Below are 19,156 nucleotides of genomic sequence, written 5' to 3'. Positions count from 1 at the left end.
CCAGCTCTGGACAGCTACCTGCGGCCACCTAGCTAAGGGAGTAAACCCTGACAGAAAATCCGGTGTGGGGCCCCTAAGGCGGTTGGATGGCAAACTTTGTCACTTTCCGGCAGCTCCTGCGGCTGCATTGGCACCAAAACGTAACAGCCTTGCTGTTCCTTTGAATCTATCAGCAAGGTGGAGAGGGGGGACAAGCTACATGGGCAACAGCCTGTCTTCCATATTACATTGCCCAGGCTTATATCCGTCCATCCATCCACAAACACCTTGCACCTAAAACCTGGAGAGGACACTCCAGCTTTGCTACTAGCACCAGCGTCAGAACAACATGTGAAGCAACAGTTACTAGTTATAAGTTAGCGCTCAACTGGCGTAGAGCCGACGCCAGGGGTTGCTTCTGACGGTGGGAGGGACCCTCGCGTCCCACTGGACAGCTACCGCCCACCCAAGCTGGGCAGCCCCCAGCCAGTTAGGTGCTGTCCTGCCACAACCTGCCTTCTTCTATGGGTGTATGAAGATTAGGAGAATATCCGACAGGCAGGTCGTTAATTTCCACACCAGGCAAAAAGAAAACTTCAAGAAACGGATCAACAATGAAACTGGCCTGTTGGAATGTCTGGACAATGATGCCGGGGCTCTCCCAAGATCTGCAAGACATCAGCGACGCCAGAAAGACAGCCGTCATAAACAGCGAGCTGAAGAGACTAAATGTGGACATTGCCACTCTGCAGGAAATACGGCTGGCTGACTCAGGGACACTAAAGGAGAGGGACTACACCTTCTTCTGGCAAGGAAAGAGCTCTGATGCCCCAAGAGAGTACGGAGTAGGCTTTGCAGTCAGGAACAGCCTGCTGAACATGATGGAACCAGGCAGCGGCAGTTCAGAACGACTATTAACTCTCCGCCTCAACACCTCCGAAGGCTATGTCACTCTTGTCAGCGCATATGCTCCAACACTGTCCGCCTCTCCAGAAGCCGAGGATGAGTTCTACGAAAATCTCGCATCAACCATAAGGAACATCCCCAGGACAGAACAACTTGTTCTCCTGGGCGACTTCAATGCCAGAGTGGGTGCAGACAACGATTCGTGGCCCTCCTGTCTCGGTTCCTTTGGGGTGGGGAAAATGAACGAGAATGGACAGCGACTACTTGAGTTTTGTACCTGCCATGAACTGTGCATCGCCAACTCCTTCTTCAAGATGAAGCCCCAACACAAAGTCTCCTAGAGGCACCCGCGCTCAAACCACTGGCACCAACTGGATCTGATCCTAGTAAGACGAGCTGCCATCAAAAACCTTCTCCACACTCGCTCTTACCACAGCGCAGACTGCAACACAGACCACTCTCTGGTATGCTGCAAGATCAGACTGCAACCAAAGAAGTTCCACTGCTCAAAGAAACAAGGGAACTCTCACACTGACGTCAGCAAGATGTCTCAGCCAGACCTTGTGGAACAGTTCGCAGAGGCCTCTGAGAGAGAATTCGATGTATTGCAGCCCAGAGACTCTGCCACAGAAAGATGGGAATCGCTACGGGACACCATGCACCGCAATGCTATGGCCACCTTTGGGAAGAAAACCGCAAAGTCCCACAACTGGTTTGAGGCCAAATCATCAGAGATGACTCCCAGTATTGAGGCCAAGCGCGCTGCACTCACCGAGCACAAACGGTCACCCAGTGAGAAGAACCTGCAATCCTCAGGGCCACCAGGAGTAAGGTTCAGTTTAACGCCAGGCGATGTGCAAATGAGTACTGGACAGAGCTCAGCGAAGAGATACAGAATGCTGCTGAAAGAGGCAACATCCGAGGGATGTATGACGGTATCAAGAAGGCACTGGGACCAACACAGAGCAAGACTGACCCCCTCAAATCCTCCACTGGGGAAGTAATCAACAATCCTAGCCAGCAGATGGAGAGATGGGCAGAACACTACTCCGACCTCTACTCCACAGAAAACATAGTGTCCAACTCAGCCCTCGATGCCATCAAGTGCATGCCAGTCATGGAAGAACTTGACGCACAGCCAACTGAGGACGAACGCAGCAAGGCCATTAACAGCCTGACATCAGGCAAGGCACCTGGCAGTGACGGAATTCCCCCAGACCTCATTAAACACTGCAAGGCTACTCTTCTGCATCCTCTGCACACAGTCCTTTGTCAGTGCTGGAATGAGGGAGCTGTACCGCAAGACATAAGGGACGCCAAGATTATCACCCTCTACAAAAACAAGGGTGAAAGGAGCAATTGCAACAACTACAGAGGCATCTCACTTCTCAGCATTGTAGGCAAAGTCTACGCTTGGGTCCTCCTAATTCGCCTGCAGAAACTGGCCGAACGCGTTTACCCGGAATCACAGTGCGGTTTTCGAGCAGAAAGATCCACGGTAGACATGATCTTCTCCCTTCGCCAAATCCTGGAGAAGTGCAGAGAGCAGAGGATGCCCCTGTATGTTGCATTCATTAACCTCACCAAGGCCTTTGACCTAGTCAGCAGAGACGGCTTTTTCAGGGCTCTTTGAAAGATTGGCTGTCCCCCCAAACTGCACAGCTTGATTGAGTCCTTCCACTCCAACATGAAAGGGACGGTGCAGTTTAATGGTAACCTCTCCAAGCCCTTCGACGTATGCAAACAAGGCTGTGTCCTCGCCCCCACCCTATTTGGAATCTTCTTTGCTCTTCTCCTGAGACATGCATTCGGCACAGCGCAAGAAGGGATCTACCTGCGGACCAGATCAGATGGCAGGCTCTTCAATCTCGCCCGCCTCAGAGCAAGGACAAAAGTCCGCGAAGCCCTCATCAGAGACATGCTCTTTGCTGATGATGCCGCAGTTGTGACCCACACCCAGCAGGACTTGCAGTCACTAATGGACCGCTTCTCCCAGGCCTGCAAAGATTTCGGTCTGACCATCAGCCTCAAGAAGACAAATGTCCCAGGCCAAGACACGCCACCTCCACCAGCCATCACCATTGATGACTATGAGCTTGAAGCCATCCATCAATTCACTTACCTTGGGTCCACCATCACTGACAACCTCTCCCTGGACACCAAGATCGACAAGAGGATCGGGAAGGCAGCCACAACGGTAGCCCGCCTCACACAAAGAGTGTGGACAAATCCCAAGCTGACCATGAAGACAAGGATGGCTGTATACAACGCCTGCGTCCTCAGCACCTTGCTGTATGGCAGTGAGGCGTGGACCACACATGCTCATCAGGAGAAAAGGCTCAATACCTTCCACCTGAGAAGCCTACGGCGCATACTCGGCATCTCCTGGCAAGACAAGGTGACAAACACTGAAGTCCTGACTCGCGCTGGCCTCCTGACCATGTATACCATGCTGAGACAGCGTCAGCTGCGCTGGCTGGGCCACATTCGCTGAATGGAAGATGGTCGCATCCCAAAAGACATCCTTTATGGAGAGCTCGCCACGGGGCAGAGAAGCATCGGCCACCCACAGCTGAGATACAAAGACGTTTGCAAACGTGACATGAAGGCACTTGAGATCAACACTGAGTCCTGGGAGGGCCTTGCAGATGACCGCAACAGATGGAGAAGCACTCTCAAGAATTGGTGAGGACAAACTGTCAGCTGCTGCAGCAGAAAAGCAAGCTCGCAGAAAAGGGACGGCAGCCGACAGACCAGCACCAGCTTACACATGTGATCGCTGCGACAGAGAAAGTCTCTCTCGCATCAGTCTCTACAGTCACAGGTGACGCTGCTTGGTCCAAGCAGACAGCCCAATTAGACATTAGGTCAGATATACTCTATCCATGGTCAGCCATGACCAAAGGAAGCCTACTACTAACCAATTTTTAACTTGTGAAATTAATTAAAATATTTCAATTATCAATTTCTCAGAAATTTAAGCTGCATACTTTAAATGCAACCTTTTTTTTGATGTATGCATTAACGAACCCTTTGACTGCTGACATATTCTGAAGGTCACCTCTGTTCCATATGCCAAATAAAAAAAGCTGTGTCACTACTATATACACTAAAACTACTGTAGCTTCTCAATTTGGGGGAATTTATGGGTGAAATTACACCAACTGATGCATAATACCTTCTAATTATTCATTCCATTCCATTCATTCTCCTGCCCAGGATGGGCGTAGAGGAGACATGAGGGACGATTCCGTAGTCAGACGATGCCATCCGGTTCTATCTTCTGCCTGTCGTATCAGCGTAGTGCTATCCATATTGGTCCATTCCTTGATGTTGTCCATCCAGCATTTGGCTTGCCTCCCTCTTCGCCTACCACCCTCTAGCGTTCCCTGTAGAACTGTCTTTTGCAGTGAATTGTGGCGTGTCACATGCCCGAACCATGACAGCTTCCTCCTTTTGACCACTGCTAAGAGTGGTTCCAGTGGACCCGCTAGCATAGTTATTTGGCTCTTGACAAAGTCATTGGTCTTTCTGTCCTTCCATGAGATTCCAAGCAATCGTCTGAAGCATTTTGTCTCAAACGTCTGGACTTTCCTAGTAGTCTCTGCTGTTAAAGTCCAACTTTCACATCCATGCAGCAGTATGGATAGCACCAGGGATCGGTACAGTTTGATCTTTGTTGGAAAGCTGATCTCTCTGCTCTTCCAAATCTTGCTGAGCTTAGCCATTGCTGATGTTGCGATCACTATCCTAATCTTTATTTCAGTTGTTGAGCGACCGTCGTTTGTGAGGGTGGAGCCGAGATATTTGAAAGCATCCACTTCTTCAAGTTGTTGTCCGTTCATGAAGATTTGAGCTTGGGTGTTGGTTGAGCTGTTTACCAACACTTTGCTTTTCTCGGTGCTCACTTCCATTCCGTATGCACCTGCTCTTCCTTCTAGTCTCTTGGTGAGGTCTTGTAGTTCTTTGTTGCTGCCTCCTAGTAGATCTATGTCATCTGCGAATCTCAAGTTGTTGATAATTCTTCCTTCTATGGAAATGGTAGAGTGGAAGTCATGGAGGGTTTTGCGCATGATGTTTTCTAGGAAAAGGTTGAATAGTACTGGGGAGAGCAGGCAACCCTGACGGACACCAACTGTGGTCTTAAAGTATATTCCGATTTGGTTGTTGAGGAGGACTGCGCTGCTGGATGTCTTGTACAGCGACTTGGGTGAGACCCTCCTCGATGCCAAACTGAGTACCTGCCACAGTCCATCATGCCACACCCTGTCAAAGGCTTTCTTGAAGTCTATGAAGTTGTGGAACAGGTCTCTTTGATGTTGCAGGTGTTTTTCCATCAGTAATCGGCAGGTGAAGATCTGTTCTACTGTGCTTCTGCCTGCTCTGAATCCGGCTTGTTCCTCTGCCAGGTTTTCTTCAGCCTCTTTCTTGAGTCGGTTTAGAATGACTCGAAGCATGATTTTGCTCGTGTGGCTAATAAGACTGATTGTCCTGTAATTCTGGCATTGGCGGAGATTCCCCTTTTTTGGTATGGGGATGATGAGCGACCGAGTCCATTCTGAGGGCCACTGTTTTGTCTCCCAGATCTTTTGACAGATTGCTGTTACAATTGTGACCAGCTCATTCCCTCCGTGTTTGAGCAGCTCTGCCGGAATGTTGTCTGCTCCAGGTGACTTTCCTGCTGGTAGACTGCGTACACCTTCTTCCACTTCTTCCCTCAACACTGGCAGGGGTGAAGGTTCCCTTGATGGTGTTATGTCTCTGTCAATCAAACTGTCATCTGGTTGTATGGGATAGTTGTATAATTCTTGACAGTATTGTGTCCATCTGTTCAGAACAGCGGAGCTTTCTGTCAGTAGCTCGCCTGAGGTATCCTCAATGACAGACGATTTGTTCAGCTGCGTCTTGGTGAGTTTCTTCAGTGTGGCATAGGCAAATTTTGGTGTTTCCTCCTTCCATTCCTTTTTCGATCTTCTCACACTGGTCGTTGATCCATTGTTCTTTGGCTTCTTCCATCTTTTTTCTCACAAGTTTATTGGTTTCATGATACTGTGCGGCTTCGTTAGGGCTAGTGTTTTTCGTCTTCTTCAGGGATCTTCTCTTATCACACAGGTCAAGGATGTCGTTAGAGATCCATATATTCTAATTATATATGGAGGTAAAACAAAAGGACTCACTTTGTGAAATGTTGAGTTGTTGAATAATGACTTAAATTATTACATGTTAATAATATTTTGAGAATACTTCCGCAAAGAAACTCACAGGCACTCAACATGGAAACAAACAATAAGAAGCAATTAGCTTCAGTCTCCTCTTCATCAGAATTTTCAGAATTATCTTCTAAATAATTGTCCAAGTTTTCGTCATCACTGTCTGCATCATTCATAATTTGCAAAAACATGTAAAAAGGACTTCTGAGTCTGAGACTGTCATGGCAAAGCCTTTTTGAAGATGGCTGGTTTCAATACTCAGGAGAAAAACAATTTTACAAGAACTGTATGACTAAGTAAGTTTGAAAAGAGTGGGAAGAAAATCACTTTTATGAACCTTTAATGTGCCTATCGTCATCAGTCAGTGGTTCTCCACCTTCTAAAATAAATGCACAAATGTTTGATCAAATTCCTCCATTAATCTAATGGAGATAGGCATCACAGAAGGCTCTAAAAGCTCCTTTAATTTAATGGACGAGGTGGTCATTTGATTAAAACTGATTTTTTCTCCAAGATTTCCAATCTTATTATCTTTCATTTTGTGGTGAATTTACTCTGAACTTAAACCAAGGTAACTCTCAGTTTTCATCTTCACTTCAGCGTTTGCTTCTTCACTTCAGCATTTGCTCTCTACAGAATGAAAGTAGAAAAAGCCCGTAATTGTTATCTATAAGTAAATATCTCTTTTTTTTCTTTTTTTTAAAGTTTTTTTTCAAAACTAAAAGTGATTTGTCTAATTTTTACAGCCAAAGCAGAAAAATACACATTGTCAAATGATGATAATCTATTTTTGTCATTAACAAAATAAACAATGGTTGACAGATCAAAGCTTCTATTAAATGCTTGACAGATCACAGCTTATGCAGAATAAAGATCATATGTTTCATTCTCTATTAATTTTAAAGCAATCTGGTTTACTTGCTGATTCAAAGTGCAAACATAACCAAGTTAAAAATTAATGTGATTGTCACTGTCTGAAAGTGTTTTTTTTCATTGTTCATTTTACAACTGAGATACACTGCAATAAAGAACATTCAAACATATACAAGGATGGTAATCTGAAGGTTATGATTCTTGTCTGATGCAAATAGTGTATCATTCCTACCTGGCAATAAATGTGATCTGTTTACAATGAATGAATGATACAATCTGTAACAAATGACTCACATCCGCCATTTGAACAAGAAATATACATATACACAGACAGAGAGAAAGAGAGAGAGAGAGATCTATGAACACACACACACACATACACACACACACATATATATAGATATATATCATTCTACACTGTCTGACGTTTACGTTTTCAGCACTGCTAATATCATAGCACTGGCAACCTTCCCATTTGGGAGGTTTGGAATTTAAGGAATTAATCTTTAGATGATTTAAAAAATAAAACATGACAGTTCTTGTCACTCACTCACTGCCTCAGCTGCCTATGTTTTACATCAACCATTCTAAATATCAGTGTAAACATCTTGGAATGGTTTTACAATTGACAAATACTGAAACAGTGACACAACTTTCTGGGTTTGATAAAAAAAATATATATATATACATAATAATAAACTTGCACAGAATTAATTTGCAAAGTGCTTGAAAATGCTTGAACTGCACTCAGATTTTGTCAGGAATTCACTAGAAGTTTACAGTTTGTGTCATTCACATGTGCTATAATTTAGTTCAAAGATCAAACAACCAGTTTAATTAACTGGGATTTGATGCCCAAGCCCAGTGTCTGAAAATGCACAATGGTGCCAGTGCGAAGTTCAGGCATAGTGCAGAGTGAGTTAAAACTGCTACACTGATGTTTGTACTGAAGTTAAGAAGTATTCCCTTTCCAATAACAGTTTTTAACACATTAAAAAAAATAAATAAATAAGAAAAGCTTTTTAAAATGCATGGCTTGATACTTGATATCACTAAAAGGAGGAGTTTGTATTATACTCCATGTTTGGTGTTTACATATACTTACCATGTCAAACTGATGCAAACTAGGCCTATGGTTTGCTCTGTTTGGCCAAATTTCGCGCGGCTAACAGTGAAAAGACGCCCCTCTTAGTCTGGCCCGCTCTTAGCCAATCAAACGCCTCTAACAGCTATAAGCGCTGAATCATTCCGTGGCCATGAATGAAAATGCCCCATGAGAACCACGGCGGAGACGCGGGGACGGACGGGCGGGCATTTGAGTTTGACATGGTAAGTATATGTAAACACCAAACATGGAGTATAATACAAACTCCTCCTTTTGGTGTCATATACTGTACCATGTCAAACTGATGCAGAATTTAAAGCAAATGGAGGAGGGCAACGCCTACTGGTTCGTATGGGGAGCCCTTGAAACTGAGACGGCAGTGTTAGCCGCGACAAAGGAAATCCCCTTGGAACCGTCAGCCCTGGTCATACGGAAATCCCGGAGGTAGAAGTTGATGAAGGGATTCTCCGACCGCCAGAAGGCTGCCTCCAAGACATGCTGCAGTGGTACCGAGTGCTGGAAAGCAGCCGAAGTAGCTATGGCCCGCACTTCGTGTGTTCTGGGATTAAGACAACTGAGATCCTTGTGTGCATGAGAGTAGGCTCTACGAATGACTTGGGAAACCCAGCGGGAAATGATGCCTGCAGCGATATCTTTCTTGTAATTCTCATTGAGGGAGATGAGAAGGCGCCTCTGAGAAGAACGCCTATGGCGAGACCTATTGCAATAGTATTTGAGGCACCGAACGGGGCAGAGATGCCTATCTTCATCATCTTGTGCCAGAATATCCGACAAAGGTCTGACCCTCAGAGAGGGGGAAGGGACCTCGGGGTCTTGGTTCTTAGCCAGAAACTCTGGAAGGAAACGAAGAGTGATGGAACCATCTCTGTGGAATGCTAGATCTTGTGGCATACCACTAAGACCATGAATCTCACTTCTACGACGGCCCGTGGCCAGCAACAGAAGGAAAGTGGTCTTGAGAGTGAGCAGGTCAAAAGGAATAGTCCCCAATGGCTCAAAGGGCTGTTTTCGAATGAAATCCAGCACCAGGAACAAGTCCCAGAGGGGCACTCTTCTGGAATTCCTAGCTTCCTTCAGAGAGGCGCCCCTAGCCACTTCTCTGAGCAGGAAATCAGCTTCAAAAGCGGGACCACCTAGCTGTTTGATAGTGGTACAAATGGCAGACCTGTACCCTCTCACAGAACTAGCAGACAGGTTGAGAACTGAGGAGCAGTGAGCCAAAAAGTTGGCCAGCTGCATGCTCGTAGGGTTAGTAGGGGGAATGTTCTGAGCTGTACACCAACTCAGCCATTTCTTCCATCGAAAGTCATACAAAGTCTCTGTTCCCTCCCTCCTGGCTTTGGAGACTATGGAGAGGAGGTCGGAGGAGGCACCCCCCTTGGTCAGCGCGGCGGACACAGAGGCTGACCGAGGGGTGGAAGACTTCAATGGTGATGCTGACAGATCCGCCCGCACAGCAGCCACGCGTGCAGGTGGAGCATTTGAGGATTGGAGTGAGGAATGCCCGAACGAGGCTGCCTCAGCAGATGAGGTTTGGTTTCCAGTTCCAGTGGTGGAACATGTGTCAGGGACTGAAGGACCGGAAACCAGGGCTGGGCTGGCCATTTCGGCGCAATGAGGATCATCTGCGGGCGTTCCAACCTGGCTTTCCGTATCACCTTGGACAGGATTGGAAAGGGAGGAAACGCGTAGGCAATCAGACTGCTCCAGTCTAGAGAGAGAGCGTCCACTGCCCATGCTTCTGGGTCGGCGACTGGAGAGACGTAAGTGGGAAGTCTCTTGCTGAACCTTGTCGCAAAGAGGTCCACCATCGGCCGGAACCACTGTTCCCACACTCCTTGCAGGGTGTCCTTGTCCAGGGTCCACTCTGTGTGTATGACACTCTTGGACCTGCTGAGAGCATCTGCCAAAATGTTGTCTTTCCCTGCTATGTGTCTCGCTGAAAGTGCAATGCCCCTGCTGTGGCACCAACGGAGGAGAGCCTCGGTCCGCAGAGAGAGGTCTGCCGAGTGCGCTCCGCCCCCTTTGTTCACGTAACAAGCGACTGTTGTATTGTCCGTGAACAAGCGAATGGTCTTGCCTTTGGCCTCCGCTATGAAGTGCTGGAGAGCCCTGCGAACTGCCTCCAGTTCCAGAACATTGATGTGGCATAGGCGCTCCTCCGGGGACCAAGTCCCTGCTGCATGGAGTGAGTCCATGTGGGCTCCCCAGCCCATGGAGGAGGCATCTGTGAATAGTGCCACCTGAAGAGTAGGTGGGGCTATGGGCACCCCCTGTGTCAAAAGAGGGGTGGTTAACCACTCTGATGTCACCTCGAGGAACCACTCGCCCAGACATATCCGGGTATCCCATGGCTGAGTGCTCTTGGACCACCGTAGCCTGAGTGCCCTCTGAAGAGGGCGCTTGAGAACCCTGCCCAGAGGGATGAGAGGTGCCATGGACTCCATCATGCCCAGGAGGGAAGAAAGTGTCCGCGCCGTTGCTTGGGAGGAATGGCGCAAGTGGTTGAGGAGGCCTGCCAGACGGTCCCACCGATCTGGCGTCGGAGAGACTATCATGGACCGCGTGTCGAATCTCATCCCTAAGAAGTCGAAGGACTGGCTCGGGGACAGATCGCATTTCTCCTGGTTCGTGATGAAGCCCAGTTGGGAGCACAGGTCTAGAAGTCTGGCTGTATGACTCTGGCACAGAGCCTGTGACTGGGCCAGAATAAGCCAGTCGTCCAGGTACACACAGAGTCGAATGGACTCCGACCGGACGATTGACACCAATTCCCGCACCACCTTGGTAAACAGGAAAGGGGCAAGGGACAGACCAAATGGGAGGGCAGAGAACTGGAACACTCTGTCCCTCCACACGAACCTCAGGTACCGGCGGGATGCCGGGTGGATGAGGATATGGAAATAAGCATCTTTCAGATCGATGGACGTCGCCCAATCTCCCCGTTGCATGGTCTCCCGAATCTGTGCCTGTGTGTCCATCTTGAATTTCATCTTGGGGAGGAATCTGTTGAGGGGGGACAAGTCCAGGACTGGTCTCCACCCTCCGGAGACTTTTGGAATCACGAACAACCGGCCGTAAAAACCGGGGCCCGGGTCCGAGAGTTGAGATATCACCCCTATGAGGAGTAGGTGCGATATCTCTTTCTCTAAGACGCTCTCCTGCTCCATCGAGCTGGGCACATAAGGAGGAGGAGTGGATCTTAGAGGGGGGCGGTCCCCCACCCAAGGGAGCATGTACCCCGACTCTAGCACCGACACAATCCAGTCGTTGAGTCCCAGAGCACGCCACTGATGCGCGTGCCGGGACAAGTTTCCTACTTGGAGGGGCTGAACGACTGGCGGTGCTGAATCGGGGCCCAGTCATTGGGGGTGTTGCCTTCTGGCCTTGGGCATGGCCGGACGGCTTGGACGGCCATGAGGTGGTTTGTTCCTCTGCCGCTGATTCTGAGCACGCCACTTTGGCTTAGGAGGCGAGGTATATGGAGGAGCCCTGGTGGCGGGTCTCTTCAAAGGCATAGAACCCTGGCGCCCCTGGGAGGATTGGGCTAAATATGAGGCCACCTCCCGGTTTGTCTCTGCCCTGTGGCTGATAAAATGCGGCGCATACTGGCCGAAGAGGGAGTGCTGCTGTGCTGGGATGGACCGCAGAGCAGCCCTCTCCTCTACTGGAATGTTAGAGAGGCGGAGAACAGCATCCCGCCGCGCTAGCACCGTATTGAAGTGAAGGCTGGTAGCTGCGTCTGCAGCTGCCGTGAGACCAGACGCTACTCGATTGCCAAAAGTGTTTAACCTCGGGTCTGAGAAGAGGCCAGGCAGGCCAGAGGAAGGAGACTCCGTGTCCTGCTGAACTGGACGTCGTTCCCACAGCTCATTGGCTCTGTGGAGGAACGCGTCAAAGAAGGTATAAGCCGTGGACACCTCGAGGAGGCAGCGGCGGGCCAGTTTGTCCCACTCTGCAAATGTCTTAAAGGGAAGAGTAGCTGAGGTGGGGAAGGTGGTGCACTGTGAGACCAACATCCTGTCCTGCGCGGAGGGCTCTGCTTCCCTGTAGGCAGGGTGGTCCTGTGTGTACCAGGACCACACTCCTCCCTTGGAGGGATCTTTAAGGAACTTGCCTGGGGCAAAAGCGCCCGGGGCAGAGAGTGACTCCCTGCCTGGAGGAGGGATGGAAGCAGCACCCCTGACGGTGCGGGCTGGCTTATTAAGCCACTCCTGAGCCATTTCTGGCACTCTGAGTCGCCTTGTGGTTCTGGAGTTAGAGTCACCTGACCGTAGGAGGGTTAAGGGTGACAAAGTTGCCTGAGGGACTGATTCAGCATGTGTGACCCTATTGGGGAGGGTCAGTTCGAGCTCGGCAAAGTCCGAGTTTGGTTCAGGCTGGTCCCTAGGGAGGCGTGGGCTCCATCTGTCGCACTGGGATGGGGGCGAAGAGTGCTCATCTGCTTGTTCGTCCTCATCCGAAGACAGGGGCTGTCCTTCTTGTTCACAGTCCATCCCCTGCTGGGTGCCATCCCAAGTGGATGTACCCACGGGGGCGTCCTGTGGGCTGTGGTCAGCCCAGCGGGATGAGCTGGGGCGATCCCGAGCAGGGACCCTGGTCTCCTCTGTTATGTCCTTGACACCTGAAGAGGGTGGGGAGTGTGTGGACCGTAGGTCCAACCATGCTTGGGATGGTGGGTGCCACACCTTCTCAGAGAGAGCGTCTCTGGACGCCAGAGGGACCCACGAGTGCTGTGAGGGGACGAACACCCACTCATCTCCTTTTAGGACCTAGGGCTGGGTAGGTGGGACCAGCAGGCTCCCACGGGCTGAGCGGGGTCCCTCAGCTGCCGTCGGTCCTGAAAAGGAAGCCGTAGTGACCGTGGCGGTCACCTGCGTGCTGACAGAGGACCGATTCGAGGCTGTAGTGTTAACACTGGTCGAGGAGCTCGACCTGCCCAACGAAGAGTCAATCCCTCTTGTCGGGGCTGTGTGTGTCACTCTGTGGTCTGTGCTGGGTTGGGTCCGGTGGGGAGCGGACCAGGGGTTAGTCCCTGGTCCTCCCGGGAACCCAGCATGCACCATAGGTGCACCCCAGTACGGGTAGAATGGGGGATACCACCCGTGGGCACCAGCCATCCCGTGACCCCAGCCCCAAGGGTCACTGGTGCCTTGACCTCGTTGAAGGGAAAAACCTGGCCAAGTCGGAGGGAGGTCAGGTCCGACTTGGGTGTCAGACAGGCCGAAAGGCCGGCGGTCTGACTGCCCGGAACCGCCTGACACGCGCGGGACTCCCCCAGCAGGGGAGACCGGCCGGATAGCGGGGAGACCTGCAGAGCAGGTTGCCACGCGCCCAGAATCCCCTCCCGTGGGGAGACTGGGGTGGCTTGGCCCAGGGTGGGCTAAGTGGAGGTCCCCCCCCAGAACCAACTGTTTTTCTCCCCCAGGAGGAGGTGGGGGAGGGGGGTCGACCGAGAAGGGAGGAGGGGAAACAGCACTGGGGCCCCTGAGGGCCGTCTCCGTGTGGGGACCCGGGTAACGGCGGGGGGCGGCCTCCCCTTGGGAGTCCGCACCCAGCCGCGAGTTCCCACCACCAAGAGAGGACGTGCTACTCCCCCTTCCACCCGCCTCGCGCTGGGACACTTCGGGAGGTGACGCTCGAATCCCTTTCCCCCTGGTCCCCTTCATGACCGTTTTATCGGGACGAGCGTCCCCTCCGCGATCAGCGTCTGCAGACGCATCGCCGCGGTCCCTATCGGGAGAAATCATGAGCTCCGGGCCTGGGAGAGTCTCTTGGCGAGTATCTCTGCCAGCATCATGATCCCTGCCTTCGTAGGATGGCAAACGAGGCATGGTACCGCGCGTAAGCACCCAGCGAGCAATACGATCCCCAACAGAGAAAGGAAAGACAGGATCGACTCAGAGGTAGAAAAATACGAAGAAATCGAGGGGGCCGAGTCGAAACGAGTACACAGAATGTAAGCACAATACACATGCAAGCCGCATACAACAAAATAAGGCCAAATGAAAACGCTTAATAGCCAAAAAAAGCGTTAGACGAGACAGAGCGAAAACCTGACAAGATGGCGTGGAGAGCCTTGGCCAAAGGAATGATTCAGCGCTTATAGCTGTTAGAGGCGTTTGATTGGCTAAGAGCGGGCCAGACTAAGAGGGGCGTCTTTTCACTGTTAGCCGCGCGAAATTTGGCCAAACAGAGCAAACCATAGGCCTAGTTTGCATCAGTTTGACATGGTACAGTATATGACACCAAACAAGAGAGTATCCTTAATACAGAGAGACAAAGACAAATAAAACTGTCTTTTTAATCCTACCTCTGCCACTCCTAGATCAGTAATTTTCAGAACTTCATCCTGGGTGATAAGTAGGTTGCCTGGCTTGATGTCTTTATGTACAATGCCTTTGCTGTGTAGATATTCCAGTCCTTCTATCAGCTGAGAGAAATATCTGAAAACAGTATTCCATATAAAAATCATAAGCATAGTCATTCTGGGAATTTTATGTACTATATAAACTGCAATTTGAAATAGCTGAGGTTCTTTATGCAATTACATAAACTTAATCAAATAATAAATATCTGTACCTTCAAAACATGAAGTTGAATTTTAATGAATGATACTGTAACACAGGAACTAAACCATTTCAACTGTATTCAAATAGTCTCCAAGGTTTTCTTTGTAAAATAAGAAGCTAATACAGCATTTATGTCATATTTGAGGATAAATATTAAATATGAGAAAATCAGTGACAGTGCACTGAGGAAGTGGGGCATTTGATGCTGTGTAAACATGAAGCTGCACAAACAGCAAGAAAAAGAAGTCCTCAGGATGAACATTACATAAACCCTTTAGGTGCCTGTAAAACATCAGCTGACGTCCTACACAAAATCTTGCCATAGATATGACAGTACAGTGTCTAAGATGTCCACTGACGTCCTGCATCCATTACAATTTCCTTCATCAGAGTTTGGTTCAATAAAAACAGACTGAACGGTTAGTTAAATGTGTCTGGACTATAAACATACTATCTAAATGAACGTACATCAGAGAGAGGAGCCCTTTCTTCTCAACAATGTTTTGCTAAATGGACTATGTCGAGCAAGCATGAAAAGTGGGTTTGCGTCATATGCAAGATGGGTGTCAGAAACTTTGTACAGTAAAGACATTTATCCAATCAGACATCAATTTTGAGTGGGTGACAATGACTGACAGCAGTACTTTTGCAAAATTTGAGAAAAAGGGAGGGAGACAGAGAGGAGTTGTGTAAGACAATAGGTCAAGACTAGACAGAGGGCTTTGAAAGTGGGCATGGCCATGACCATCAGTGAACTATCTTTCACAGTGTTCAACTAGCATGGAATGGACAACAACCAATAATCCATGATTTTCATCAGATTGTTCTCAGAACACTCATTTGAGTGATGTATGTATCAGCTGACTGCATATATTATGATTCTCCGTTTTTAGGTAATTAAAAAAAATATATATTCATATTTTCATAAAGTGCTCACTGACAAGATAAAATAGCATGCAATGGCCCCACAGAGATGGAGAGGCATACACTTTAAAAAAAAAAACAACAACTGTGTGTCATAAGCGAAGGCACATCCTCTCAAACTAACACGCACACAAAATCTTCATCCACACACTTACATACACTCCCTTTCTCCCTACCTCATTCATGACCAATTTCACTTTATACAAATTCATCGAGAGAGAGAGAGAGAGAGAGAGTCCCAAATGGTGGTACTGGATCCTTTAAATATTCCATGGATCTGCAAACTGATTCTCATCACTTCCAAAATCTGACTGACTGGTCCTTGGCCCACTACCAAAACTTCCACACATTTCTCAGGAAATTGAATGCACAACTTTGTGCATACTCCTGCTCACAGACAGGCAAACAAGCAAATTTAAAAACACAACTTTGGCAATGGTGACAAAGACAAAAACCTTAACTACCACAATCATGGTTTTGTCATCTCTGCAATTGTGAACAAGCACATCAGCCCTCATACCGCCCTGCACAGTAGTTGAGACTTTGATTTTGAACAACAACAAAAATAAGAAATAGAGAAATTGTCCATATTGTTACATTAATTACACGACATTCATATTTGTGATTGTGGAATGAACTGTGGAAGGATAAATGGGCTGGAAACAAAAACACTATGTCAGCTGTAAACATTTCAACTATGTGGCAAGCTGAGGCCTGTAATACAGTTCAGCAGTATCATGTGATGTTACAATATGTGTGCACACAAATGCACAATTTTTTTTATGTACATGTGTGTTTACGTGTAAATATACTGGGGAATCATTTTCATACTGCTCCAGTTTTATCATTCAATTATTCAATTTCAAACTTACCCATGGGCTTGCCAAACTGGAAAACGTTTCTCAGGAACACTCTCAAGCATCTCTTGTAATTCACTCACACAATATTCTATGACCAAATACCTGCAAAAGACCCATCAATTACAAATCATTGCACTGTGCTAGCAATGCCTAATGCTACAAAAAATACCATAGCCATAGCTATCCAAATTCATAACAATCATAATTCATTGTTATACCATGTTATACCAAGTTAAAAATTCTATATGTACAAGAGATGGCAATGCCGAAGTCTTCAAAGCACATATGTGATACCCACTTGACTTAATCAAGTTCAATCACCGGATTATAGATATGATGAAATCCTGTGCGGATGGCCTTTACATTTGTACAAGATCTGAATTAGCTAACATCAGAACACTTTCTGTAAAAACAGTGACACAGCAGCAGTGTCAGTCACAGTCCAATGAACTGGATTGCTTTTTTGTGGAACTGGATAATGACTATGCATGCAAGACTGTGTTAAATTAAGATGGTAACATAATATCATAAACATGTAAAAAAATTAATAAATAAATAAAAAGTATAATTTTCACCTTCCACTCCAGTGAACTGACGGAAAAATTTTTGTATAACACATTAAGGCATGAAACGTACAGAACTTTCTAGGATTCCAACCAAAATGCCACAATTTCTACTAAGTGACAGAAAGTATAATCACTAAGAAAAGAGTTTTGATCAACCAGATCTACTTAACTGAACAAAATGCTTTCAAAGAATGCCAGACAATACTGGTATCACCAAATGATTTAGGGAATGCACAAGAACACTGAGCACATATCACACATTACACACTTTAACCCAAGGCTCTGCAACAGCTGAACAATGAGACTGCATCAAAATAGAAATAAAATCCTCAAAGATTACAACAATTAGCTAATTCAACTCCAAGACAGCTATTTGGTTAAGAAGCCATCAAAAAAGGCATCATGGAATCTCTATGCATTTTTATGTTCAGCTGTTGATGACCCTAGACTTGTTAAAATATAAAACATGTATCATCTTCTTTGTGTTAAAACTTTTTACAGCAAAGACATTAGTCCCAGTCAGTGGATTTACACAGCTCTGATGCTCTGCAAATGCTTGTGGACAGGATTATGGAGATGGATCTTTCTTGTCTGATGATTTGTTTGAACACTAGGTGTGAAGATAAAGACTGCCAGAGGAAGACGGACCAGTTCTTGCAAACCAAGCAACTCGTACAGAACAGGCTACGTGAGATGAAGAACACCTGGTGGGAGAGAAAGTCCAAAGAGCTTCAGTCTGCTGCTGATGCTCATGACATGAAGACCTTCCATGATGGTCTCCGAGCTGTGTATGGGCCGAGAGTCACAGGATCAACCCCTGTCCGAGCCTTGGACCAGACCACCCTCCTGACAGACAAGAAAGACATCCTTGCCCGCTGGGCAGAGCACTTCAACACCCTCCTCAACAGGGACTCGTCTGTATCTGATGAGGTAATTGCAGCCCTCCCACAGCTACCAGTCAATGACTCGCTAGCTGCCCCTCCAACCAAGGCTGAGACCCTGAAGGCCCTGAAGCTGACAATGTCAGGAAAAGCAGCAGAAGCGGATGGAATCCAGGCTGACATCTACAAGAATGGAGGCGAGGTGCTGACAGACAAACCAACCACCCTGTTCGAGTCTATCTGGGAGAGAGGGGAGGTTCCCCAGGATTTCAAGGATGCTTCAATTGTCCACATCTACAAACAGATAGGAGACAAAACATCCTGCGATAACCACCGTGGAATCTCCCTCCTCTGCATCGCCAGCAAGATCTTTGCCCATATCATACTGAACAGACTGGTTGACCATGTCTCCAACACAGTCATCCCTGAAGCACAGTGCGGCTTCCGCTCAGGCAAGGGAACATGTGACATGGTGTTTGCTGTACACCAGATGCAAGAGAAGTGCCGGGAGCAGAACAAGGAGTTCCACATGGTCTTTGTCGACCTGACTAAGACCTTCAACACAGTGAACCGCCGTGGTCTGTGGAAGATCCTCCTAAAGTTCGGCTGCCCAGAGAGCCTAATCCAGCTGATTGTGTCATTCCACGATGGCATGCAGGCGAGAGTACAGGAAAATACTGACATGTCAGATCCATTTCCTGTGGTAAATGGAGTGAAGCAGGGCTGCGTCCTGGTACCCACACTGTTCTCCATTCTCTTCTCTGCCATGCTGATTGACGCCTTCCAAGACTGTGACCAGGGCATCTACATTCAGTTTCGCACAGATGGCAAACTTTTCAACTTGCGGCGAAGCCGCACCAGGTCCAGGGTGTTTGAGGCACTGTTGAAAGAGTTCCTCTTCGCTGATGACTGCGCGCTTGCTGCACACACCCATGAGGACATGCAGTTCATTATGGACAGATTCTCAACCTCCTGCAGGCACTTTGGACTCACCATCAGCCTCAGCAAGACTGAGTCCATGTACCAACCAGCTAGCTCACAGAACACCAGTGCCTCACCCCCACCTGCAATCAAGACTGATGACACAGAGATCAAGTCAGTCGACAAGTTTTGCTACCTGGGCAGCACCCTATGCAGCAACGGAGCCCTTGACACAGAAGTGACGCTGCACATCGCCAAGGCCAGCTCCGCCTTTGGCAGACTCAACAACAGGCTGTGGAACAACAAAGGCATCAGGCTCGGCACCAAAATCAAAACCT

The 19,156-nt window shown here is 48.1% G+C and overlaps 1 protein-coding gene across 1 annotated transcript in view; it reads right to left on the bottom strand.

The window, feature by feature from the left end:
• Window positions 1–19,156, bottom strand: part of LOC143279981 (serine/threonine-protein kinase STK11-like) — a 124,643-nt gene that overhangs the window by 105,098 nt on the left and 389 nt on the right. The window contains exons 2-3 of the mRNA XM_076584379.1: window positions 16,463–16,552; window positions 14,408–14,540 (exon numbers count right to left, since the gene is read on the bottom strand). Coding sequence (XP_076440494.1) covers window positions 14,408–14,540; window positions 16,463–16,552 — 223 coding nt within the window. The remainder of the gene's footprint in view (window positions 1–14,407; window positions 14,541–16,462; window positions 16,553–19,156) is intronic.

This window comes from Babylonia areolata, chromosome 3, assembly GCF_041734735.1.
Source record: "Babylonia areolata isolate BAREFJ2019XMU chromosome 3, ASM4173473v1, whole genome shotgun sequence".
Taxonomy (NCBI): Eukaryota; Metazoa; Mollusca; class Gastropoda; order Neogastropoda; family Buccinidae; genus Babylonia; species Babylonia areolata.
This window is presented reverse-complemented; position numbering and strand designations above follow the sequence as displayed.